The sequence below is a fragment of the Talpa occidentalis genome, unplaced genomic scaffold (genome assembly GCF_014898055.3).
Source record: "Talpa occidentalis isolate TD23 unplaced genomic scaffold, MPIMG_talOcc4v2.1 talOcc4.8, whole genome shotgun sequence".
In the NCBI taxonomy this organism is placed as follows: domain Eukaryota; kingdom Metazoa; phylum Chordata; class Mammalia; order Eulipotyphla; family Talpidae; genus Talpa; species Talpa occidentalis.
In genome coordinates this window covers 50,837,181-50,862,035 of record NW_023605194.1, presented here as the reverse complement: position 1 = coordinate 50,862,035, position 24,855 = coordinate 50,837,181, and the positions used below count along the sequence as shown (strand labels likewise).

The window sequence follows — 24,855 nt, the reverse complement described above, 5'->3', positions numbered from 1 at the left end:
AATATCCCTTTAAATTATTTTATAAGAGAAGTGAGAAGTCTGGACATTTTGTGTAAAATTCCCCAGTTTTACACATAGACTGACTGATTTACAACTTCTTAACTGGGTGATCTTCTCTAACTTAGCCGTTTCCATGGTTGATTAAGCTGTTTTTATACAGTGGTAGTAACATAATCAAATTTATAGAAATAGGCAGCTCAGAACAATGATGAAAGGGGTTATGGACTTAAAAGTGTCTCAACACAGCCTATATAAATATTGATTAGGAGCCAGGTTAATTGAAAAGCCAAGGTACATTAATAGAATAACAAAGTGTACTACTTTGTGTTCCTTTTGTGTTATAGTAGAGTAAATCAGCAATATTTATCCAGTGCTCATTCTCAGTTTGCAGAGAGCTAATGTAATCATGAGATGAGCTTATTGGAATTCTTTTCTTAGACATAGAAACTTGCCCAAGAACGGTGAGTATTAGGAACTTTAGTCAGCACTTGCTCAGAATAGTAAATATGAACATGTGATTTATGCCATTGTGTGCACAGAGTAATGTTTCCTGAGACATTTTCTATATATATGTTGGCTGTTTTGTTTTTTGGGTTGGCTTGTTGTTTCCCCCTCCTCCGCTTATCAGATTTCCTTCTAAATCCTGGCATTTGACTATGTTGCAGGGCCAGTTTCTCTGTGAATCCACAGTAAAATATACTGGTGGTTTCACAATTAACCTGAATGTGCTTTTATAGCTTATACATGTTTATGTGAATTCCTGCATTTGTTTTTATGTATGTGTGTATATTCGAAGATCTGCTTCACAGAGAGAGAAAAGGAGGGAGGACAGAATCTGTAGATTAAATCTTGAAAGATGAGTTTATTCATCAATGACATCATAAGGATTGTATTTTCTCTTGGTTAATAAACTTTGTTTGGCGGGCATTGTGAGCCAGCCAGAGCTCGTCATGCCATTTCTTGGAAAAGATCTGAAGCAACTGGTAATTGAAATGATAATCATTTGATCATAGTTAGAGCTATTTGAAAAATAACACTCATCTCCAGACTTGTCTCTCATAGGGAACCATATTTGGTAAAATTCTTGCCAAATTCCATCTTTGCTAAAGTTGAGATTTTTATACCTTGATACTTAATTATTTTCCAGTGTATTCTAAACTTGATTTCTAGTGTGCCCCATCTAGAAACTGTTCCCATATGCTTTGAAACAATACCCAGGCCTGAATTTTTATTCTGACATTTAGTAATCACCATGTAATAGCTAGAAAATGCGTGACAACTACAGATCTTTTATTTCAAGAGGATGGGGTAGTGAATCTGAGTGAAATCATCCACTGAAATGGTACTTTGTAATATGCCCCATTGTTTATAAAGTATTGCATTTTTTTCTTGAGCAGATGATAAAAACAGTTTCCACTTTGTCTCCCACATTGTACAAGTTCATATTTAATCATGATAAGAGAAAGGATTCCATTACGAAAGTTTTACTTTTCATTTTGATGGAGTATTTGTTATTTTATTACTGCCTAACAAACTTTCTTCTCAGAAGCAGCTTGGAATTGGATGAGGAAAAGTGAAATTTTAGATCCTACTTTAAAACATTTTAAAAAACTAAACCCCGGGCTTCTCATTGTGTGAAGCTTATCTTAATAAACCCCTTTTTGTTTGCTTTGGAGTAGTGTGTGCAGTGATGTGTGTGTGTGTGTGTGTGTGTGTGTGTGAGTGAGTGTGTAGGTGGAGGAAAAAGAGGAGTCATGTTTAACAGTAAAATTAGCCAAAATCATTTGTGAATTCCTTTTGTTTTATAGCCTAGACACGTCTTCCTGTTGTTGTTTGTCAAAAACATTTCTAAGATTTTGTCAGCTTAGGGGTTTTCACAGCTAAACTTTCTTCAGAAATGTGAAGTAAAAGAAATAAAAGAAGTCAATTCAAGTTGAAATGTCAAATGCTTCAAATAATTTCACTTAAAACCCAGTCAGATGATCTTCTTAAGCCTTGTCCAAAATATCTTTGGGTAACTAAGGCCCTACTTCGCTCCATGTATAGATTATCTCTTAACTATTTTGCTGGATTAATACTGAGTCAGAAAAGTTGTTTCCTGGAAGCAATTAGAAATAGTTAAAATTCAAATTTATGATCCATAGGAGAAACTGAAGTTTCAACTACTTTGCTTAGGTGCGAAGGCTTTCTCCTCACTCGCCCTCTAGCCTCTTACCCTGTATGTATTAAAAGAAAAAATCAGTTCATTTCTCAACTTACAAAGTTTTTAGGAAACATGAGAATGTGTAAGTTTCTTTCAGTGGGAAGCACATAACATTTATGAAGTATTTCTTTTGGGATTACATCACAGTTTTATTTAATTTTTAGGACAAAAGTTAAATTCAATATTTGTGTATAAGCCAAGGGAAAATGTACCATAAACATAGGAATTCTGGGGTGAGTCAGAGTTCCAAGAATCCCAGATTTACTTAGACCATTTATATAGAGACAGGCTAACCATTAGTCATCTAGCTCTCACTTTTTTACTTTTGCAATTAATTGCACTTAAAAATTAGCTTTCGTCCAAGTGGTCAGTTCTGCAGTGGGAATTTTGGCAACTAGTATTAAAAATGGCTATTAGAATTACAGATGAAATTTTGGATACTTTCTAATCATCTAACAAATATATCCTTTAAAGTATTCCTCAACTAAACAACAGCAGTGTAAAACCATTGAAATAAAGTGAGTTATTAAAGATTCTCTGTCACGGAAAAACCTATTTTGTCTGCTTGCGTTAGGTTAAATCACTCAGATGGTATTTTAAATGGGCTTTGTTGAAAATTTATTATTTGCTTCAGAATCACAAATAATGTTTTTTTCTTCTTCATCTTATAGGATGAAGTCATTGCTGTTTCCGAAAAGGTAATTGTGAAGCTTGAAGACCTCGTCAAGTGGGTACATTCTGATTTCTCTAAGTGGAGATGTGGTCTCCAAGCTGAGTCAGTGAAAACTGAGACCTTGGGAAGAAATGGACAAAAGGAAGCTCTGCTGAAGTACAGGCAGTCAACTCTGAACAGTGGACTCAACTTCAAAGATGTTCTCAAGGAAAAGGCTGACCTTGGTAAATATAATTTATACTTCTAAATGTAATGTGTGGGCATATTCAGTAATCTACCTTTTTGGGCAGATTTTTCTGGAAACCCTGTTATTTATACATGTATATATACATATGTGTGCCCAAATATGTATATATACAATCAGTATGTAATCAACACATATATAATTCAAATATATTATCTAACTGTATATTATATATATGTGTGTATATATACATACAGACCTATAAACTTCTTTAACCTCAAAGGGCCTGGGAATATGATGGGCATATGACTGGGTGTGTAGGGGTGGCTGTTACCTATTGGTTCCAGGGCCTTCTGTGTATATAAACCTGTGATAGAAACTGGGTGATGTAACATGTGGCCTTAAGCAGCTTCCAGTTGGTGTCAAAGCATGACATAATTGGGCCACTTAAAATGGGATTAATGGAGAGTTTAAATATTTGTTCTAAGTAGATAGTATATCTATTAACACCATGTCAGAATTTCATGTTTTACATTACGTGGAGAGAAAAGTGAGGAAGAGAGATGAGGTGCTTAAGGTGGAGCCACAGGGCAAGGCCAGAATGGGGGAACCTCTCACTGACAACTTATGGCATAGGCTTCCTTGAGCTTTTAACATTCAGGGATCTCATCAATTATGCATTCTATGTTTTTTCTCTTGCCCATATTCCTGGATAAGTTTTAAAGGAGATGTGGGCTTCAGAGTTACTCATGCTTGGGATGTGGAGTAGTTTTTCTGGTTGGTGTTTGAATTCTGTCTCTGCTGCTTACTTCCTTGTGTGGCCTTGGGCAAATAATTGAACCTCTAAGCTTCAATTTCCCCATCTGGAAAATATGGGAACTTTACTGGGTCACTGTGAGATGCAAGATATAAAGTGATTAGCATATATGAGGAGCTCCATAATTAATCTAGTGCTTAAAACACTTTTCTCCTGTGACTTTTTGAGTCCTTTCTTGTTTTTCTTTTTCCATTTATTTCTCCTCATGGCATTTCATTGACTTACTCTCCTAGCATTGCTCAAGATTGAAGTTGTTGACCTCTGATTTAGACCAGTTATTTCCTCTTAAGGCAAAGAGGAACTTCACTTTTAACATATTAAGGCATCTTTTTCTTTCATTTTAGCACAATGCTGATTTTCATAGCCCTATTTTATGCATTAATGTGACAACTTCCTGTTTTAGCCTAGAATTTAACTACTACAACAAACTTAGGCTATTTTAATTGGCATAAAGAGACTGACTAACACCACTAACTGACTGTGTCTTTCATGTGATTTTGGTTTCTGATGAACTGTGCTGTGTTTGGGGAATAGCACTAGTGTTTTCTTACAGTTAAATTTAACGATCAACAGTTTCCTGGCATTTTTTGGTAGATGGCAGACAGTGCTATTTTGGATATGATGGCCTGATTGTCATATGCTCATTTAGAGAAAATTATTAATCTAGTGGTTTTCATTTTAAAGCTCAAGAATTTTTTTTTTACTGATCTTCCTATATATGCTGTTATACCCCCTAATTTTGTGAACACACAATAGCTAGTCTTCTGACATATGATAATGAGAAATAATACATCTGTTACTTTCCTATCATATGACCTAAGTTGTACCGTCCTATGTTTTCTTTAACATTAAAACCTTTCTTCTGTTTGATTTTTTTTTTTGAGTTATGGAATATACCGTTACTAATAAAAAAACTAAACAGGAAACCCACGGGGGACAAAAGGATGTGTAGATGGTTAAGCTTGATGTCACACATATAAACAAGATTATTTATAGCAGTTACTTTTTCTTTAAAATTGATAGTTTATTAATGAACATGAAAATAATCCCAATCTCTTTATTCCATCAAAAGATTTAGAGGTTTGATGTCTCTGAATTCTAAAAAAAATGTCCACAATCTACCTTTTTGATAACTGATTCCAGAAGAAATTGGTTTATAGTGGATATTCAGAGTATTTAGTGGTTTTTAAATCTACTTTAAAAATAATACTTATTGTTGAATACAGCTTCCCCAGATTCTTCATTCAGTAGAACTGAGGCAAGACCAAAGAATGTGTACTGATAAAAAGCTTTCTAGGTGATTCTGATTTTTTTTTTTTTCCTGGTCTCATTTAAGAGACAGCTTTGGTATCAGAGCAGAGGTAGGGAAAATAATCAACAGGGGATTTAATTGGAAGAGGTCTCCTCTGGTGAGCAAGAAACACCATGTACTTTTTAATGCATAATACCTCCCCCTTTTTAATGTATAATACCCCTTTAAGGATAGAATTTGGGGCCTTGAAATTCTACTCAGTTGGTATGAACTGAGGGGAATTTGAGACAAATAGCTTTTGTAATTGGAATGCACACTGTGTTGTAATAATGTGGAAAGAGAAACAAAAACTTTCCTTAATGTAATGAGTTTCCATTATCTACTTGATCTAAGGTTTACAAGTCTACATTGTTAGGATTTATATTGGGGAGACAAGGGGGTGTCATTTGTTGTACGCATTCCTGTCCCAGCAACTTTCTCTTCAACCTCTTCCTTTCTCTGTCTGCAACATCAAAATATTTGTTGTCTGTACTTTTCTGTTACACAGTGGTTTTCTTATCTTTCTTTCTCTTGGCCACACTGAAACCCCTTCCAAAACCACATTGTTAATGGAAGTTCACACACTTATTAGGTTTTTCCTTTTGTAGAACCCTTCCAACTCCTCATTGTTCTTACCAAAGAAAGAAGATGAACTCTGAGATTACTTAAGACCCCCCCCCCTTTTTTTTCTTATGAAAATAAGCAAAGAATAGAAAGATCTCACCTTTCCATGAATAAAGTAAAACTACAATATGTTGTTGTTTTTTTAACTGGAGTTATTTCATCATATGAAAACATTATAATAATATAAAATATATAATAATAAAAAAATAATTAGGTTGACTCTCAAAGAAGGGATTTTAACCTATAAAAGCTAATTAAAGAACTTTTCTTGCTCAATGTTTAGGTAGAATAAATTCCCTTTAATCCCAGTTTGTGTCACTTCCTGTCTCTCTCTGAATAGTAAAAAAACAAGAATGTTCTCACAAATGTGTGTCTGCCAACAAATTAATACTCCGCAAAGAGAAACTCTGCCCCAAATGGCAGCTTCCAATAACTGCTCTGATTCAAAGCACAACTCTTTCATTTTTTTATCCCCTTCCCCTTCAAGGACAATATTTGCGGATGTCATGCTTGCTTTATAAAAATCTCTGGAGTTTTTATTTAAGATTCTAAATGACTGGTGACTAAAACTACACATCACAATAGTGGGGAAACTAATAATTTTAAAAACACTTCTGAGATGTGTTAAAATATTTGTCTCCTCCCCTCCTCTTTGTCCTTTTCAAAGAAAGAAAGTTCAATATGAAACTAATGCAAATTGTGACTTTACTCAGTGAGATGTTTTACCTATTTTCAGTCAGTTTCATACTGGCGTTTATTCAAAAAAAAAAAAAGAAAAAAGAAGTTTGTTAAAATAGAAGGGTTAAGGAATGTATTATTCATAAGCATAACGAACACAGGAACCTGTTTTTCCAGAAGAATTGGGTTGATTAAATCATTCACTACACAAGCCTCTAGTTATTTATTTTTGTCTTTAGAATTACAGTACTTAGCTTTTGTAATAAAGTGGACTTGATACCCATATTTGGTATGGCAGTTGGAAGTAGTCAAATGAAGAATTATTTCATTTTGCAAAATTTTTAGCAACTAAGGAATATAAACACTATCAGTTAAACATAGCAAACTTGCATTTTTTATTCCTTGGGCTATAGTTTGCAAAAAAATCAAATTATTTTATATAACACTGCTTCTTACAGAGTTCCTTTAAGTGAAGTATGAAAGCTGCAGTGTAAGCTTTATTGGCCTATAAATATGTCATTATAGTTGGACTACATTTATATGCTTTGGATTGTTGTTTAAGCCAAGAAAATATGTCTCTACAGGTTGACTTTTTATTGAAACCCTTTGAGGCATACAACAGAATGTATTTTAGGCCAAGGTTATTAAAACAGCATTTTCATTTTTTTGCAGCAGACTCATTGTCAATTATGCTGCCACAAACTGTCAGTGGATGGGCAGTTATGAATGGTTTCATCCCCAAATGTATCTTTAGAAAAAGAAAGAAAAGATAGCAGAATCTGAACTGAAATTGAGAAAAGAGACCAAGAAGAGATTGTGGTGTGGAGGATATGGCTGAATTTAATGATGGGGGTTCCCTCAGTTAAACTTCTGTTTCTAAAGTTCCATCAAAGTGGCTTCCCCTCTCCCTTTTGTTGCTGGAACTATCAGTGAACTTTGGGGAACAGACAACATGGTGGTGTTAAAAGAGTAGTGGATTGGATGTGACTGTGGGAGAAACTTGACTCTACATGTGGATCTGTCACTGAAAAAGTCACAGCATTTATACATTAAGGTTCCTTGTGGGTAAAATGGGTAGTACTGAGCACCACTGGAGTTTAAGAAGATTAGGGGAAAAAAAATCACTTACTATCCATGGAAGCATTTGTGATTCTGAAGGCTAAGAAGGTCTTGCCGTCATGTTGTTATTATTAGAAATTAGAAGGCAGTTCTAAAGGACAGTGAGTTCTGTGATACAATATTAGCTTATTCGTATCTTTTGAATTGGCCAAATCATTTGTTCTAGTGATTTAGGACCGGTTTTGCTCCCATTACCACCTACCTCAATCAAAGACTACTATTAAAATCTTTAGGGTTGTGTGTGGTATGTTTGGTGTGTGTGTGTGTGTGTATGCCCGTGCATGCATGCATATATGTATATATTCACACATATTTTTATAGAGATATAGCTTTATGTTTTATATTGTATAACTTTTTCCTTTTGAAAATTCTGTCAAGAAAAACTGTGCCATGAGTGACCGGTAGTGTCAGTGATTTCTCAAATACTCTTAGTTAGAAATTGACTATCATCTTTGCTTAGAAATTCTGGAAGTTTTGTTTTAGATCATGTTTGAGTTTAATGTGCTTCCTGAGAAAATATGGGAGGGATTCTTGCTCTGTGTTAAAGAAAACAGTGTCAATGTCTCTAATAAGAAGCATGTTAAGGTGCTGACAGTTTGTCATAATAAGGATTTTTCACCTAAGACATATAACGAACCTATTAGGATTGAAGACATGCTTCTTACCAGGACAGTCCTTTCTGTTTTTCTTCCTTTCTGTCCTTCCTTCTTAGACTATGTCAATTTTGTATGTATATTAAACAGTCTTGTGAAGGTATTTGTTGTTTATATTTTAATTGCACTAGCTATACTATTTTCCTTAACCAGAGAGGTCTTTTAGGTGATATATGTTGAAGTATTATATTCATGAGGAATCCCTATAGAATAGCCTCCTCACCAAAACAGATTCGGCTTTATAGTATCCTTGAGTCCAAAATAGAAAGCAATTACCTACAGGGCTTACCAAAAATTTGTAAAGATACTTTCTGGATGGATTTTCTCACAAAGACATTTGACAATGTTTTTGTGTGAATTGTGCATTCTCTAAATAATCTCATCACAGCACAGGACACACTGGCAAGGCATACTTTCCCAGCATCAACATGGTTCTTGCTTCAAGAGGTTGATTTATGCCATCATAAACTGACAGCCCAAAGGATCTTCGACAGGAGCAAGCTCACACTTCGAAGAGCCTGGTCTAAGATGCACAAAACTTTAGAACAAATTGCTAACAGGCAATTTTCTGAGAACTTGGGAAGACATAAGGGAGGTTATGCCAATTCATTTCAAAATTAAAATTCATTTTGGCCATCTCATCTAACAGTTGAGCATTGTTCTGAAATAATGGTAGAATGAGTGTGTAAATGCGTTTTGAACAAGTAAGTGATGTATGTTGTCATCACTCAACTATCTCAGTTATTTCTGCTGGAAGGGAAGTCTGCAAAATCTAAACATGTTTGACCAATTTAACAGCTGGTCATCGATATTACTGTCTAAATATTCAGGCTGCCATCACTCATGAAGGCTCATTCCAAATTAAGAGCCTTTTATTTGGAATTTCTTTTGACTTGTGGATCTTCTAGTGTTTCTATGGCAGGGAATGCTTTTAGAACCTCAGATTCATACGTTCTTTGGATGATGCACTGAAAACAAATAGCCAACTGAAAAGAAGTTTATAGAATTTAATTTTAATTTTAGAGTTGGAGATGTTGGAACAGATGTTAGGTTAGAGCTTGCCTAACTTAGTTTTAACCTCAGTAAAGGTCGACAGTTGAAGAATAACTTGGTGTCCAGCTTAAGTTGCTCCAACTAAATAAGATAAAGACCAGGTCTTCCCTGAAATACCATGTGTGATAGTTTAATTCATTAGAATCCTCCTGACCGCCATTTGTTGCATTTTGTTTTCTTTTTATTGCTCTGGGGCTTTGTCTTTGTGATGGTGTTAGATGGACATCTCTATGATAAAAGTCCATGGTGGAAAAGGCAAACAGCCCACACTTTTGTTTTAGCTTCATTTCTCAATGAACTCTGTGACGATCACCATCTGATGAGAAAATAAGCAAAGAATTAAAAAAATACAGCGGCAGCCTGAGTACTTTGCTACATGTATACATCTTTGATTTTTGGTTATATACCTGAGAATTATTGAGGAAAGCCCTTTAGGATTTTTATCTTACAAATAAATTTGTAAGAATTTAAATTTCTGGTATTATAGGTAGAGTGACAAACTTGGAGCACTAATTCTATTTGCATTTGGTGATAGGAGAGAGTTTGCTTGCCTAAGTAACAATTATATACGTGTTGTCTGTCAGACAAGATACTTAGATGTCAAATCCAATTGGTCCACAATGGTCTATTAAATAGCTCTTAAAAAGTACAACATTGACTTTTGCCTCAAATGTGCCTTTAATATGAAGTTTGATTCAATAGTTTCCCTTCTAGTTGAAGGTGCTTAATCCTTCTTTGCAGTTATCGTGACTCTGAGATGTTTTTGTTTGCCTTCCACCCCACATTCCTTGATTACTGATAATAGACTGTCATTACAGTTATCAAGATAATCTCACCTTGAAACTCAATGCACATACATCCTACATGTGAATTGACTTGACTTTTTCCAGAGGGATTTATGAACAGATATTTGACTTGGGCATTCAGTTTTAATATATTTTAGTATTGACACTGATTCTCCCAAACAGCTTGGTTATCTTTTAGATAGGTTTTATTGCAAAATATTAATTTTCCTAAATGTCAAGCATTCATTTCCCTTCTCTCCTTTAACATTATGTGTTGAAGTTCATGGTGGGTGTGGTTGCTGTGGAGGAAATCTGAGATTTGACTTTTATCACAGTTTAATAAATACATTTATGGAGGATACACTGGAATAGTAGTGAGTTTTCAGAAGCTTAGGAAGTGTTTTGTGCACAGTAGGAGCTGAACAAATAGTGCAGTCTGTTGGGGGTTTTCCTAGCGCCTCGCCTGGGTGTTTTCAGTCAGTGTGCCGGGAGGAAGTATTTTTGCTTCATTCTTCCCTAAAATCACAGAGCCCTTCCCTGCCTACCATTTTCTTCCTTTAGACCTCTCCACTTGCGTTCTCAATTTTCAATCTTTTCTAGCATCTTTTATACTTCTGACCTTCTTTAAATATTGGCTTTCAGCCTGTAGTCCCCTTTTCATCAATAATCTCATGCCTACTTGTTAAAATACGAATGTTGTAGGCAAGCATCCAGGGAACTGTTTATCAGAGCCTCTATTTCTTTTTCCTTTAATAAATAACTTTTCCTTGTTGTTATTTTTCTTAATACCGGTATTATCCATATTTATATTAGAAAATGTAGGCAATACAGACAAAAAGCAAAATATATGTTGTTAATTTCCCTCCTACTCACAAGTAACTGCCGTTAGCATTTTTATGTATCTGTATGCCAATGTATGCGAATGTGTGTATAGGCAAGAATTCATATGCATATACTTTTTCCCTATAAAAATGAAATCTAATGTTGGCCTTTCTCTGCCCCCCCCCATTGTCCCAGTGTAAATTTGCAGAGCTACGTGACAGTGCTCTCAAGTTATAAAATGATCTGCAGTGTTGTTTTTCTGGCTGCATAATGTTTCACCATGGACATGTTTCTTACTTTAATTATCTGTTGTTGGACATTTCAGTTGCTTCTGTTTTCCCATAAACGATGAAATTCTTGTAGCTCTGTCATATCTGTGATCATTTCCTTATATATTCACAGAGAATGTTAAGACAGTCTTATCTTCCTACCTTATCTCCCATCCCTTAAGTAAACCTTCTGCTTCAGCCTAACTAGTCTAACTGCTCATTCTTCTTTCTCTTTAACCACATACACCCACTCCCCTGCCCTCCAGACTCTCCAGTTTGTTTTGAGTGGCTCCTGCCTTTACTCATGCTTGGAATGCCCCTTGCAGGACTCTTTAACTTTAAGAATTCTCTCTTTTCTTTGAAGACTCAGTTTAAGCCTCTAAAGCCCTTCTTAACTACCCAGCTAACAGATTTCCTTTGCTTTATGGACCTCTTATCACAGTAGTGTCTCTACTATTTTATTGAGCACCTTACCCTATAACTACCATTATAATGCAGTATCTTTATATATATATATATATATATATATATATATATATATATGTTTGTCTTATCTTCCCTGTAACAGTCTTAACTCTATCAGGTTCACACTAATTTCAAAGCTATACCTAGTAGGCTAAGTAAACATGAGATTTTATGATCGATCTCCTCTGAAATTTCTGGATTTTTGACCATTGTTCTCTGCTCTGAGTCTACTTAGGACATCCATGTATACCCAGTGGGTGACTGGATTCCTTTTCTAGCACTTCCCGGGACACCCTCTAGTGGAGGGGCTCCCTCATTGGTACACTGTAGGAGAAGCAAAATATTTACTGTATTCAATTTCTAACTATTCTTGGCCTAATTTGAAGTCAATCTTTTATAGACTCATTCTGGTAAACCTTGAGAGAGCTTTTGAACATGCTGGAAGCTAGCCTGCTGGCCTGAGGATTTGGGGTGTTTATTAGGAGTTTGTTGTATGTGGACACTTTACATATTAGTATGGCATTTATTAATTCCTCTCTTCCTCAAGGGGATCTTTTTCATGTTTCAGGATTAGAACAGTGACAAAAGTGTGCAGGGAAATAAACAAATCCTGACTGGACTTGCTCTGTCTTATCTTTTTTTATTATCAGTTTGTTTGTAATCTGTCTTTTTTTAGGTGACAGGTTATTAAGGAGATGGGTTTAGCACAATCACTAATACTACTTTTTCTAGGCAATTGCACTGTTTTAATCCTCACCTCCCTTAAAATAGTTGCTTGCTAATCATAATGGGGGATATTCTCCACCTTCCAACTACCCAATCTACTTCTTTGGTTCACAAAGAAAGTATTCTATTAGGCCCTACAAAAACAATGCTTCACGCCTGGCCTATTCACTCAATAAGGAATAAAACATTGTTTTCATAGCAGCGCTGATAATAAGGCAGATTTCAAAGCATGATGAAACATATATTTTTCTAGCAGAGAAAAACCTATAGTTACCTGGCTAATTACCCATCACATGATGGCTGTGTGTAAATATAGGCTTTTTACATGTGTCGTCTCTGCGTGGGTTTCTCTTATTTTTTTTTTTTTAATTGAGAATGCTTGTTTAGTTCCCATTGTTTTGTATTAATGTTTTCAAAGATTTTGAAGAATGAGCAAACATAGAAGCTAGCTTCTTTTTGACCATTATACTAAACCTTTACAGCCTTTATAGTGGGAAGAGCATGGATTTTAAAATAGGACAGAAAACCTGGATTCGATCCTTGCTCCATCAACTGTATGACCTTAAAAACTTTAATTCTGTTTTTAATGCTTATCTGTAAAACAGAGTTAACAATACCTGTCTCGCAGGCCTGAGGAAGATTAGATTAATTCATGATAGGGAAACGCCAAGCACACAGGGGGAGCTTTGAGAATTTAGTCCAGATATTAGTTTCTTTTCCTCTTTCCTTTTGAAAAGTCAGCTTTACAAAATGCTGTTTTCTTCCCCCAAAGAAAGTATAGGGGAAAACTGCAACATAAAAAGATTACCAATATATAAATGACATTTGACCCTTGAACACTGGGGATTCGGAGTGTGTAGGGTTCACTTCCACATGGATTTTTTTCCAACTGATGTTATCAATGCATGAATTATTACATCTGTAAATAAATTTGAATTTATTTTCACAGTATCTTTTTGTGTTTGATGACTAGTGTTAGTAATATGTTAATAAAATCTATATTGTTTTGTATCATATGAGACAGTGTTGATGAAGGTAACTGAGACAATTCATCTTGTACACAGCTGATGCAAACTTATGGTACTGATTAAGATATTATAGTGCTGTAAATATATTTCCTTTTCCTTGCAACTTTCTTAATAACATTTTCTTTTCTCTAGATTAGTGTGTTGTAAGAATACAGTATTTATTATACATAACTTATAAAATACAGGTTAATCAATTATTTTTGTTACCGGGAAGGCTTTGGTTGACAGCAGGACATTAGTAGTTAATTTTGTGGGGAGTCAAAAGTTACACAGATTTCTGTTCCAGACATCTACTTTGCTGCATTGTTCAAGGGTCGGCTATATTACATGTTTTATTCAGGTTAATTCCAAGTATTTGCATATCTTTAACAGACACTAAAATCGAGTTGGTGTTAAATAACCCAAGATCTCAGTTCTCTAGGGGTTTAGAGAACCTCAAGGGTTATTTTGAAATGATTTTAATGTGATGTTTTAAAATCTAAATTCTCTGGTCTAGAATTTACGTTGCTGTGTATTGTTCTGCAAACCATCTGCTTTTACCTCCTCTGATCTTTCTTAGATCATAATTAACTGCTGATGTATTTGGTTAGAAAATTTGGTGTCAGGAATTCAAATGTACTTGGGAGATCATGTAAAATGTGTGTGTTTTACTGGCTCTGTCTTATGCATCTCTGTTCTGGTTGGCTTATCGGATGTGTAGGGATAGTGTGTGATGCTGTGTGTCTATCAGATGGTTTAAACTGGAAATTCTGTTTATCCTTAAGGGATCTATTTATTTTAAAATAAACCAAATCAACTGCTATGGCTGTGATTTTGTGTGGTTTTGTCCTGGAGGTTTTGAGAAAGAATTTTCAGTGTATGTCAGGACAGCCTGAGTTAGCTGCAATAATAAACATTACCAAAATTTCAGTGACTTAACTCAACGAAAGTTTATTTTTTGCACTGTGGTATACAGGGCACTATGGAATAACCTTTCTTTCTGTGATGGTTCCATCTTGAACCTCCATATTAACATTTGTTTCCATGCTCTTAAGAAGAAAAAATGGGAGGACAGAGTTGGCCACAACAATGCAATGTTTATAATCAATGTAATATGAGTAACATATATATGAGTACTCATATTACAATGTAATATGAGCAATGTAATATGAGTAACTTCTAATCACATTTCATTAATCAATGAAGTGATAAATTCCATGGCCTTATTTCAAGGAGGTAAGGATATATAATCCTGCAACATTTTGGGGAAGAGAGGAAAATTGGACATTGGTGAACATTTGTAATACCTCACAAATGCCTTTAAATCACGACAGATCTCAGAGAATAATAAAATGTGAGGGTTGCTAATCTTTTTTTTTTTTGAAAGATTTATTTATTTATGCATACAAGAGCTGGGGTACAGGACAAAGATGCAGAGGGTGAGAGAATTCACCAGAGACAGAATGGGGAACAGAACAGGCAGACCGACTGAAATACACTGATGAGGGGAGCAGCAGACGAATCAAAGGAGGTCTGCTGCACCATATAGATATCTCCCTGGCAGGGGATCGAACTTGTGCTGCAGAGGCTGTAGATTGCCCCATAGTGCAGTGCTTAACCCCTTTCACCACCAGGGAGGCCCATCTGAGGGTTGATAATCTACCTACAAAATTCTAGTGATGGAATCTTCCCTGCACTTCTTAAATGTTCTCTGCAGAAAGCACATGATCAGTTAACTATATAATATTTTCATTAATTAGCAACTCTCATTACTTTATGACCATTTCATTCCACCTTTGACCCATCCCTGTGTTGGACATTCTTGCTTTTGATTAATTTTGAAAGTTATGCCTTATAGTATTAAACATTGTATTAATGATATTTTATTGCTCCTAATTCTGTTACTATTATAATAGAGAACAAATTAAATTTCATTGTTTTTAATAGTGTTTCACATATTTGGAAATAGCTGCCCTCAACTCCAATTCTCTGCTCTCCAGATCAAACACCAACTTCTTCAATCTCACATTCTTTATATAGCATGATTTCTGGTTTCTTAACCTTTCTGGTAGTCCTAATTGAAAGAAATTTATCTTTAGAATCACTCTTAGAGATTATAACTACGTTTGTCTCTTTTAAAGAAAAAATGGTACTTCAACCTGTTTTCTCCTTGATTCTACTTTCTTTACTCCACAGAAAAAATTAAACCTTTCAGCCTCCTCACCTCCTTTTCAATTCTACTCCTCCCAGAGTTAACACATTGTTAACAATTGGTGGTTACTCCTCGAGTTTCTGGGTGTATGAACTGTTTTTGCTTTAATATTAAGATCTTACTGTGTATGTTATTTTGCAGCTTGCTTTTAACAGTAACCTAGAATTGTGCTAATCAAGTTTTTAATTTTAATTAATTCCTGTTTAAAATTAAACATTGGAACAGTATAAACTATTTTCTCGTAAACATAGTTTTATTGTTTTGATAGGTCTACATATCACTTTAACTGTTGAATATTTTGCATACAAATTAGAAGTATGATAAGTGTAAGACATATACCAGACTCAAAAACTTAGCATGAAAAAGAATATATATCATCAATAATCTTTGAATTGGTCATTTGTGAAATAGTACTTTTGCAATATTGGGCTTAAAATGGTATACCTTTTCTTCTACATTTTTTTTCAAGTTTTTTTTTTTTTAAAGATTTATTTATTTATTTATACAAGCACTGAGTACAGTCAGAAGCATGGGAGGGTGAGAGAATTCACCAGAGCCAAAACAGGGAACAGAACAGGCAGACTGACGAAATACACTTCTGAGGGGCGCAGCGGGCACGGCAGGAGAGGTCTGCGCACCATGTGGGACCCTCTCCGGGGACTGGGGATCGAACCGGTGCTGCAGAGGATGTGGGCAGCTTCGCAGCCCAGGACTCAACTGCTGCGCCACCAGGGGAGGCCCTCCTTTATATTTTTTAATGTGGCTACTGGAAGATTTTTTTTTCTTTTTCATTTTTAGGAAGTGGGGTACAGGACACAGTCGTGGAGTAAGGGGGTGGGTGAGAAGACTCACCAGAGAGAGCGGGGAGCAGAGCAGGCAGATGTACAGATATACACTGCTGAGAGGAGCAGCAGGCGAGACAGGAGAGGTTGGCTGTGCCATGTCGGTAGCTCCCCAGCCAGCCCTGGCATCGAACTCTGGCCGGCAAAGGTGCAGACAGCCTCACAGCACTGCACTCAACCCTCTGCGCCACGAGGGAGGCCCTAGAAGATTTTTACATATGTCTGTGGCTCAGTGCTGATCTAGAGAGATTTGGACACCTGTGATGTTTAGCAAAACTTTTTTATTTTGAAGTAGAATTACTGTTGTTTGGGCTGAGTGCTTAATAAGGCAAGGCCACTGTCCTTACTGTGGAAGGCAGATGAACATGAAAGAGACCCAGTCTGTGCCCTCAAGAACTCACACCCTAATGGGATAGACACAACTAAGTGTTTAACCAGTGTCTGATGAAGGTGTGCTAGGAATTTGGAGGAAGGTTCTTGAGTACATATATTACAAATGAACAAATTTGTAAGTGTTTAAAGAGCAGAGATTCTGACTCCTCTTCCTTTAGCATTACTCTCATATACACAATTATTGAATAAATGAGGAGATTCCCACCCAGGTGATCTTTCTGTTTACCAAAATATTACTAGAAGTGAAGAATCTTGTCATCCTATCTGGCTTAGATCTTGTTTTTTTTTTTGTTGTTGTTGTTGTTGTTGTTGTTTTTTAGGGACTTACTCATCCCACTAGGAACTTGGACTTTGTTCAAACTTGGCTTTCCAGATAGAATTCCCATGCTTGATGTTAAATTCTGACCTTTCATTGTCTCCAATAAATACATAGTGGTTCATATTAAAGTTGTCTGATTAACAGAAGAAATACACAAATTATATACTTCTCATTGAAATTCCTAATATTTTGCCAAAGCTTTAGCACTTTTACCCGGAATGAATTCAGAGATGAAGGGAAGATAATTAAGCTTACGGATTTTTCCTGATTTATTTGGACTTATAGTTTCATAAATATGAAGACTTTTCATTCCTAGGTATGCTCTCCTGATAAAAGGGTATCAATTGAAACTTAAAATGTTGTCTTTATCTTCTCACCGGGTCCCTTTGATTCATCAGAGCAATATTTTCATATCATATTCTTAGCTTGTATCACCTACAAACTAAAAAAATAATATTTTAGCTTGCAGATGATAGAACTTTTCCATGAAAATGTCAACTTTATACCTGGTTACATTATTCATGGTTGCAAATGGGGCTAGTGTGGTTAATCAAATCAATTCATATAAAACATTTTCTCCCAAAGGCAATGTTAGTAGTGGATGGAGACTCTCACAAAGTCACAGAATTCACCCTGGGCAGAGCTTCCTGGCTGAATAAAACTTCCCTATTGCATCTTTTCTGGGAGTGAAAAAAGGGATGGTATAGAATCTATACTATCAATAGCCAGCTCAGGGTTTGGCAAGAGGTGTACTGATAATGATCATCTTTCCCCCACTTCCCCTCATACTAGAACTATAAGTCAAGTGCCTGAATGTTCTTCTAGGGAATCATCTGAGTGATAGGTTCTTAATTAAAGATTGATGTATGCATTATTGTGGAGATCCTCAACAGCCTACAAATCTTCATGCAGAATTCTGTATCTGAACACACATTTTCTCTTAGATCATTCTTAGCATTCATCTGATTCTGAAAGGAGTCTCTAATGATAAGAAGGTTATGAAATGCTTTTGTGAAGACCTGATTATCAGTTACCCCAACCCTCCAAAAGCCAACCCTCATGCATTTCTGCCAAGGTTTATTTATTTTCTTTTTTAATGTATTTTTTTATTATTTAAATTTTATTTTTATATTCCTCTTACAATTACAACCCCCTTATTTTGACCCCAAGCCCTCCTTTCCCCACCCCCATAGAGTGTCTCTGGTTCATAGTTGTTTGTTGATTTTGATATTTTCTTTCTTATAGTTATTCTTTTTCCTGGTCCCTTATTTAAGTTTTCTAGATTCCTGCTATGAGTGAGACCATCCGGTAGTTTTCTTTTTCTTTCCGGCTTATTTCGCTGAGCATGGTCCCTTCCAGCCCCATCCATGTTGCAATAACTAAGTAATAAGTAATATATTTAGTTATTTTCTTAGTAGTGCTTGCATGTGTGACTAGAAGCTAAGATAGTTGGATGTGCCTGTTCTGATCGAGCTTAAACTTGGGAGAAGGTGGTGTTTAGATAACTTTGAAAATCTAAAGAACACTATGGACTACGTATCCAGAAAACATTTATACCCACAAAATCGGAATAACCTTTGAGGATATCCATGGGCCCCCTTTCTGAAATCTGTCTGTAAGCTCCCAGTTAAGGGATGCTGGTTGGTTTCTTTTAAAGAGTACAAAATTGAAAAATAGATTATGAAGAAGCAAAAGAAGGATGATGTGTGTCCACCCACAAAGTTGGTGGGATTCCATTTTCAGATATGAGGGTTTCTGGTTTTCATGCATGTGTGGGAAGGAAGAGCATGCCTCTCTCATCTCATATATTTTTCTTTTATATTTTCAGATTATAAATTTTGACAGCAGAAATTGACAATAGGTAATTTTTGTTTTTTACTATCTGGACATTCTGTGTACTCATTATATCTTTATTATTTACTTCCTCTTAGAGTGCTCTAAGGCTCGTGACAATGGGAAGCCCTGAAAACTTCTTTTAGTGAAGTAGAGCACCCTTTTGTCATGTAAATACATTTTCTATGGTTTCGTTTTTTGTAGATGAGGATTTTCCTAAAATGAGAACTGCCCTAAGACTTCTTTTGAAAAGCTTTTTTTGTAGAACCAATGGTCACTACTAACAACTGTTTATTATGTGAATCAATTTCACCCTCAATATTCTAAATATCTGTGAAATAGTATATATTTTTTTCCTTTTACTTAGGGGGCTCTGCAAATTGTTTATGAGTCTAAATTTGGCCTATGTCCTGGGGCCATGAGTTGAAGTCCAATATGAGAAACTTTGCTTTTGTCTCTAAACAAGATTTGCCATTACTAGGCTAAGGGAATGAAGATTCCTCAAGCCCACTTTTAATCGAAGATACTGTCTGGCACGTAGTAGGTGACCAATACATGTGTTGCATGTGTTGGGATGAATGGCTGAATGAATGGGCATTAAATCTTATATCTGGAGGCAGCCTAATGTAATGGTACAAGTTCAGTCTGGCAGACCTGAATCTGGATTCCCAATTTTTTAAAATGTGTCTAATTTCTGCCTCACAGGAATGTTGTAGGATTTAATAAAATCGAATTCCAGGTGGTAAAGACAATGCTGGCACAATAAAACACTTGATAAATGGTAACATTATTAAAGTCTTAGTTCTTAAATAGAATATTCTAGACTTTAGTCATTTATAAGCCAATTTGGCAATTTTTGTTATATCAATATCTCCCTATTTTACTATTTACTTAATATTTTTATTGAACTGCTTTTTCACTTATCTTTATTTTAATAGGAAGTTTTATAGTAATACTGTAACTGAAAAATCTGCATTACTTGTGATAAATGAAAATGAAGAGAAATACACAATTTTTAAAATAAAAAATGTGTTTATTTATTTACTACCTGAAATTGACTTGGGTACCACTAACGTATACCACACTTGCTTCATTTCCTTTGAGACTTTTCTCTTGGGCAACAACCCAACCTAGGTTATTGATAGCAAGGAGACCTGTTTGGACTGTGGCAAGACTCATAAACAGCAGCCTGGGAAGGGTTGGAACCAGTTGCACTGAATTTAACTATAGGCTCAGAAGTATAACTGCCATACTGCTGTGAAGTCAGAAAATTATCCACTGTGCACCTGCCCTGTTTGCGTTCAGTACTGGTAATTGAGCACCGATATATGAGATGCTATAGGAACAGTGGAATAAAGACATGAATCTTACCTTGGAAATGCTTGGATTCCATTGAAGATGTGAATTAAAGAGTCTCGTCCCTGGGCAGTTTCTGAACACAGATCCCCATAAGGTGAGGAATATGGTAATTATCATTACTTCCAATTGGCCCAAAACAGTGATTGTGTCTCCTTGCAAAATTTGAGTCCTGGGTAAGATGAGTTTCTTTAGAAATTCACACATTCAAAGGTAGTTTCTGAGATTTAACCCTTCAGGTTGGCTAGGGTAACCTCTTTGCCCAAGCATTGGGTTCAAGCAAAGCAAAAGGAAATAAACTGTGCTCTAAAAGGGAGTGTGTTTTAACAGCATGTGAAAAGCAAAGGTGAAGGCTCACATGTGCATAGCGCTGCATAATTGATAAAAGCTGACACACCATTGGAAACAGCCTCTTGTTTGTACCACTTTCCTAATCATTTAAATATGTACGACACGTCTTAGGATGCTCACTCATGACTCTACAGGCATGTTGGTAGTCAGAACATTGCATGTGGTTTGAGAAATGGGTCTGAATGTGTTTGCCAGACAATCAAATGCTAACAGTGCACTGAAGGCCATCTTCCATTTGACTGTGCTCTCCTCCGTTATGCTGTGAAAGAAAAAGATAATTCAGTGGAGTGTTGTGCCAATGGCTAGAAATATCGCCGTTCTGAATGCAACTACTACTAAAGGTAAATGATTCATTAAAAGACCAGCAGCATAAAATATCTGACAAATGAACTCCTGGAGTTTGGACTAGAATGAATTTTATCATCCATGTGCAATACCTTGATCCATTGACTAACAGTATCAGTTGTCTAAGTCGCCAAAATATGTTTATGATCTTAGAGTAAGTGAATGGTAATTAGGACTCACAAGGCTATAAATACATAGCAGGGATTTGGTGATATCATAATAAACCTTGAGAGAAATTAGAGTAGTTTCTAATGTTAGTAAAACCTTGAGAAATATTTAGGGCTGTGTTCTTGGCTCTAAAGTCAGGATTTTGTTTTGTATTTTAAATTGGGAATGGGTAGTTGTGGCAACTGGTTTTATACAAAACATGCTACTCTTCTTCCATTACGGCCAATGGAAATATATATACTGACTGTCTAGAGGAATTTAGGCACTCCCTTTGGTTTGTATAATGCATGAGTTTGTTTAACAAACAGAATATGCACTTAAAGAAAAATAATTATTTTTTGGTCTCTCTTTTGGTTTCCTCATTTTTGATTCCTCTTCTTGAATTAATTTTCTATAAATGAAAAAAGACAAGATAAGGCTCTGGGCCTCTCAGCTCTTTATCCCCAGTTTGCTGGTTTATCTTCCATTTCAGATTCTAAGTAAAGCATTCATCATCCTAGCCCTGGACTTTGTTTCTCTACCTTGTCCTCTGCTTACCTACTAATGGTGAGACATTGAAGGGGTATGGCCCACACCTACTGCTCCTTGACTTGCAGCCACAGGGAGGGTGGCCTGACAGTCCAGAACTGTAGCCTGTGACCACACAGCATCCATTTGGTTGAAGCCTGGAAGAACCCCCTTTATTTGAATAAGAAGCAATACAGTTCGTTACATTGTCCATTTGTTTCATGCAAAGTTCAGTGGAAAATGATCACAGCAAGTATCTGTGGATGGTGACATTTTTTTTTTTTTTTTGCAGTGTCTTGGCTGCACTCTTGGTTTCTATGCCCATATCCCAGTTTAGGAGACTCCGATCATCTTTGACTGTATCGCTACATGAACTCCTGTGAGCACTTATATAATGATATCTAGTATGTGTAAGGCACTGGGAAGGAAATGACCTGTGTAGTCAACACACCTACATTGGCCTAATTAGCAACAGTCAGTTAACTGAGCTTACACCCAGAGACAGATGTGGCTGGTGTGAAAAACATTGCCAAGATCTGCCCCAGAGTAGTTTTATATTTGTACATTTCTATAGTCCCCAAACCCCTTTTAGATTTGTAACTCTCTTGATTTTGAGGTCTGAAATCAAAATGAGAGCCATCTCACAGGATAATCAGGTAGCGTCAAAGGAGAAAATCATCACATGAACAGCTGTAAGGTACAAGCAAACATCAGTCAGTATAAACACAGACCTCAGGACCAGTCCTTAGCAGCTGCTAAGGACTCTGGGTGTTTACTAGGTGTTAGCCTTGCAGTTTCTGGACTGTAGGGGCTGCTTGAATCTCCCAAGGGAGGATCCAAGGCCATGGGGGAGGCAGCAGGGAGCCCTAAAGGGTTGGATGGAGGAGTCAGAGGGGCAGAGGGAGCAGTGGCTATTTACTAACCTGCAGGAAAAATCTGGTATTTTAACCTGGTGAGGTCATAGTGTGTGCCAGCCCTCCTATCACCCTTGAGTCAGTGTATTCACACAGGCACAAGAATCCATCTAGATTCTGTTTGTAGCTTACTGAAAGCCCACCCTACAATACTTAACTGAATAGTGCTCTTCAAAATGTACCAACTAAAAATAGTTTCATCTGCAGTGTGAACATAGTTTCATATTTATACTAGCATCTGGCCTAAGGAATTGAATACTCCATTCTTTAAATAGCTTCACTCCAGCTCTTGAATACTCTGAGAAAAAAAATCTCCCTCAGTCAAACACCTTGTTTACATAGCCATGTTTAAATGCAAACAAGCTCTCTTTTTAAAATGCAGAAGAATATTAATCTGGGTGCTAATGGTGCTTTGGGATAGTCTTTCTTGGGTCGGGGGAGAAAGGATGGAATAGAGAATGAATGTAGACTATGTCCATTTAGTGGAAAATTTCTGAGATACCTAGAGTGTTTACATTTTTGTGTTTTCCTAAATTTGATTCACAAACATGTAACTAGTATATGTGAATTTGGGATACCTTCTTTATTATTATATGTGAAGCCAGTTAGAATGAAATTCTTGGGAAGAAAAATTTATGCTACTGCTAATGCCCAACAATAATAGAAATATAAGCCTAGATATACTTTAACTTTTTCTACCAGCAAATGCTTTGGGGCCGGAAATCATTTGCCAGCAGGCAATGAATGTACTTTTGTTAGTCTTAAGGGGATACTAATGGTTAGTCCCCATGAAGAAAAATGTGAAAATAACACACTAAAAGGTAAACATTACGAATGGATGGCTAATGATTAGCTGTTATAGTCCAAAGGGGCAGGGTAATTTTTTTTATAGCTTTATGACCCTTGCCCAGCCTTTATTGAAAGAACATTGTATATTCAGAGTTATATTGATATTTATTTCATACTTACACCTCCTTTGAACATCCCTCTTTAATGATAATAGCAAATATTCTCCAAATACATAGGGAAAGTGAATTTTAAATGTATACCAATTTTAGCATTATGTTAAATCAGAACAACAAACATTTATTTTTAGAAACCCAGCTTATGAACCCCCAGAATGGGTTATAATAATAAATCTTCATTCTCTCCCTGCCCCACCTATCCTGAAAATTAAGTAAGGGCAGTATGGTCCTGGTAGGTGGATGAGTTGGTATTTGGTACATTATTGCTGTAGTCTAGTAAAGATATAGCCTGTCCAAAGTGAACAGCTTTTGAGCTGTTCAGGCCAATTCAGAAAAATAAAACAGGCCAATTAAAATAGTGAAAATGTTAATAGGTTGTATCTTTTCTTCTTGTTTAAAACAAAAATGCCCTTTTTTTAAGTACCCAGAGACTTTAACTTTACAACTTAGATTAACTATGTTAGTAAATAAAAGAATGTTGGTAGAGCATTGCCCACTAAAATGTTAACATGTGGGTATATTTGAGCAGTAGTAACGTAAAGGCAACTTCTCAGTCATTGATGTTGAAATTAGATTTGAGGTCTAAGAATGAAAATGCTTTGGCTGAATGAAAATGATGTATATTCTCTGGGAAATACTGAAATGTCATAATTTAAACACCACTTTCACTTTTCACCAGTGGGACTTTTCTAGATAAAAATCTAACCTAATTCTAAATTATCTTTGTAAAATGTGTTTTCCCATTACAAATGTAATATGATTTTTATTGCTGAAAGATATGCAAAAAGAAAAAAGAAAAATCATTCATAGTCCCACTACCCAGAGGCTACCACTGTTAACATTGTTATTATATAACAATAAAAATTCCAATTTACTCTTATTTTCTTGATCCTAAAATGCCACTGCTTCTAGAAATGCATCATTTATTTCATAACTGCTTTTGGGAAATTGGAAACAATTTTAGTTCAAATAAAGACATAATTTTTAGATACATATTAATTTAAGAAAATTAAAAAGTGGTAAAAGGGACTAGAGAATACATTTTAGAATTGATTTCAACAGACCCTGCTCTGGGCCTCCTTCTCCAGGAAGCCATATTACTACTCCCTGGGTTCCCAGCTCTAATCCAAGGCTCTTAATTGTAAGGAACTTCACCAGTTCAATCTGATCCCATTTTACATCCATCATAGTAATCCTTCCATTGTTCTTCCAGTAGTACTGAGTTTTATTTGCCCTTTTTTTTTTTTTTTTTTTTTGCATGCTCTGAATTTTAGAAAGCTC

General features: G+C 35.8%; 1 protein-coding gene across 1 annotated transcript in view; it reads left to right on the top strand.

The window, feature by feature from the left end:
• Positions 1–24,855, top strand: part of ARID5B (AT-rich interaction domain 5B) — a 180,013-nt gene that overhangs the window by 30,995 nt on the left and 124,163 nt on the right. Inside the window, exon 3 of the mRNA XM_037497967.2 lies at positions 2,875–3,100. Coding sequence (XP_037353864.1) covers positions 2,875–3,100 — 226 coding nt within the window. The remainder of the gene's footprint in view (positions 1–2,874; positions 3,101–24,855) is intronic.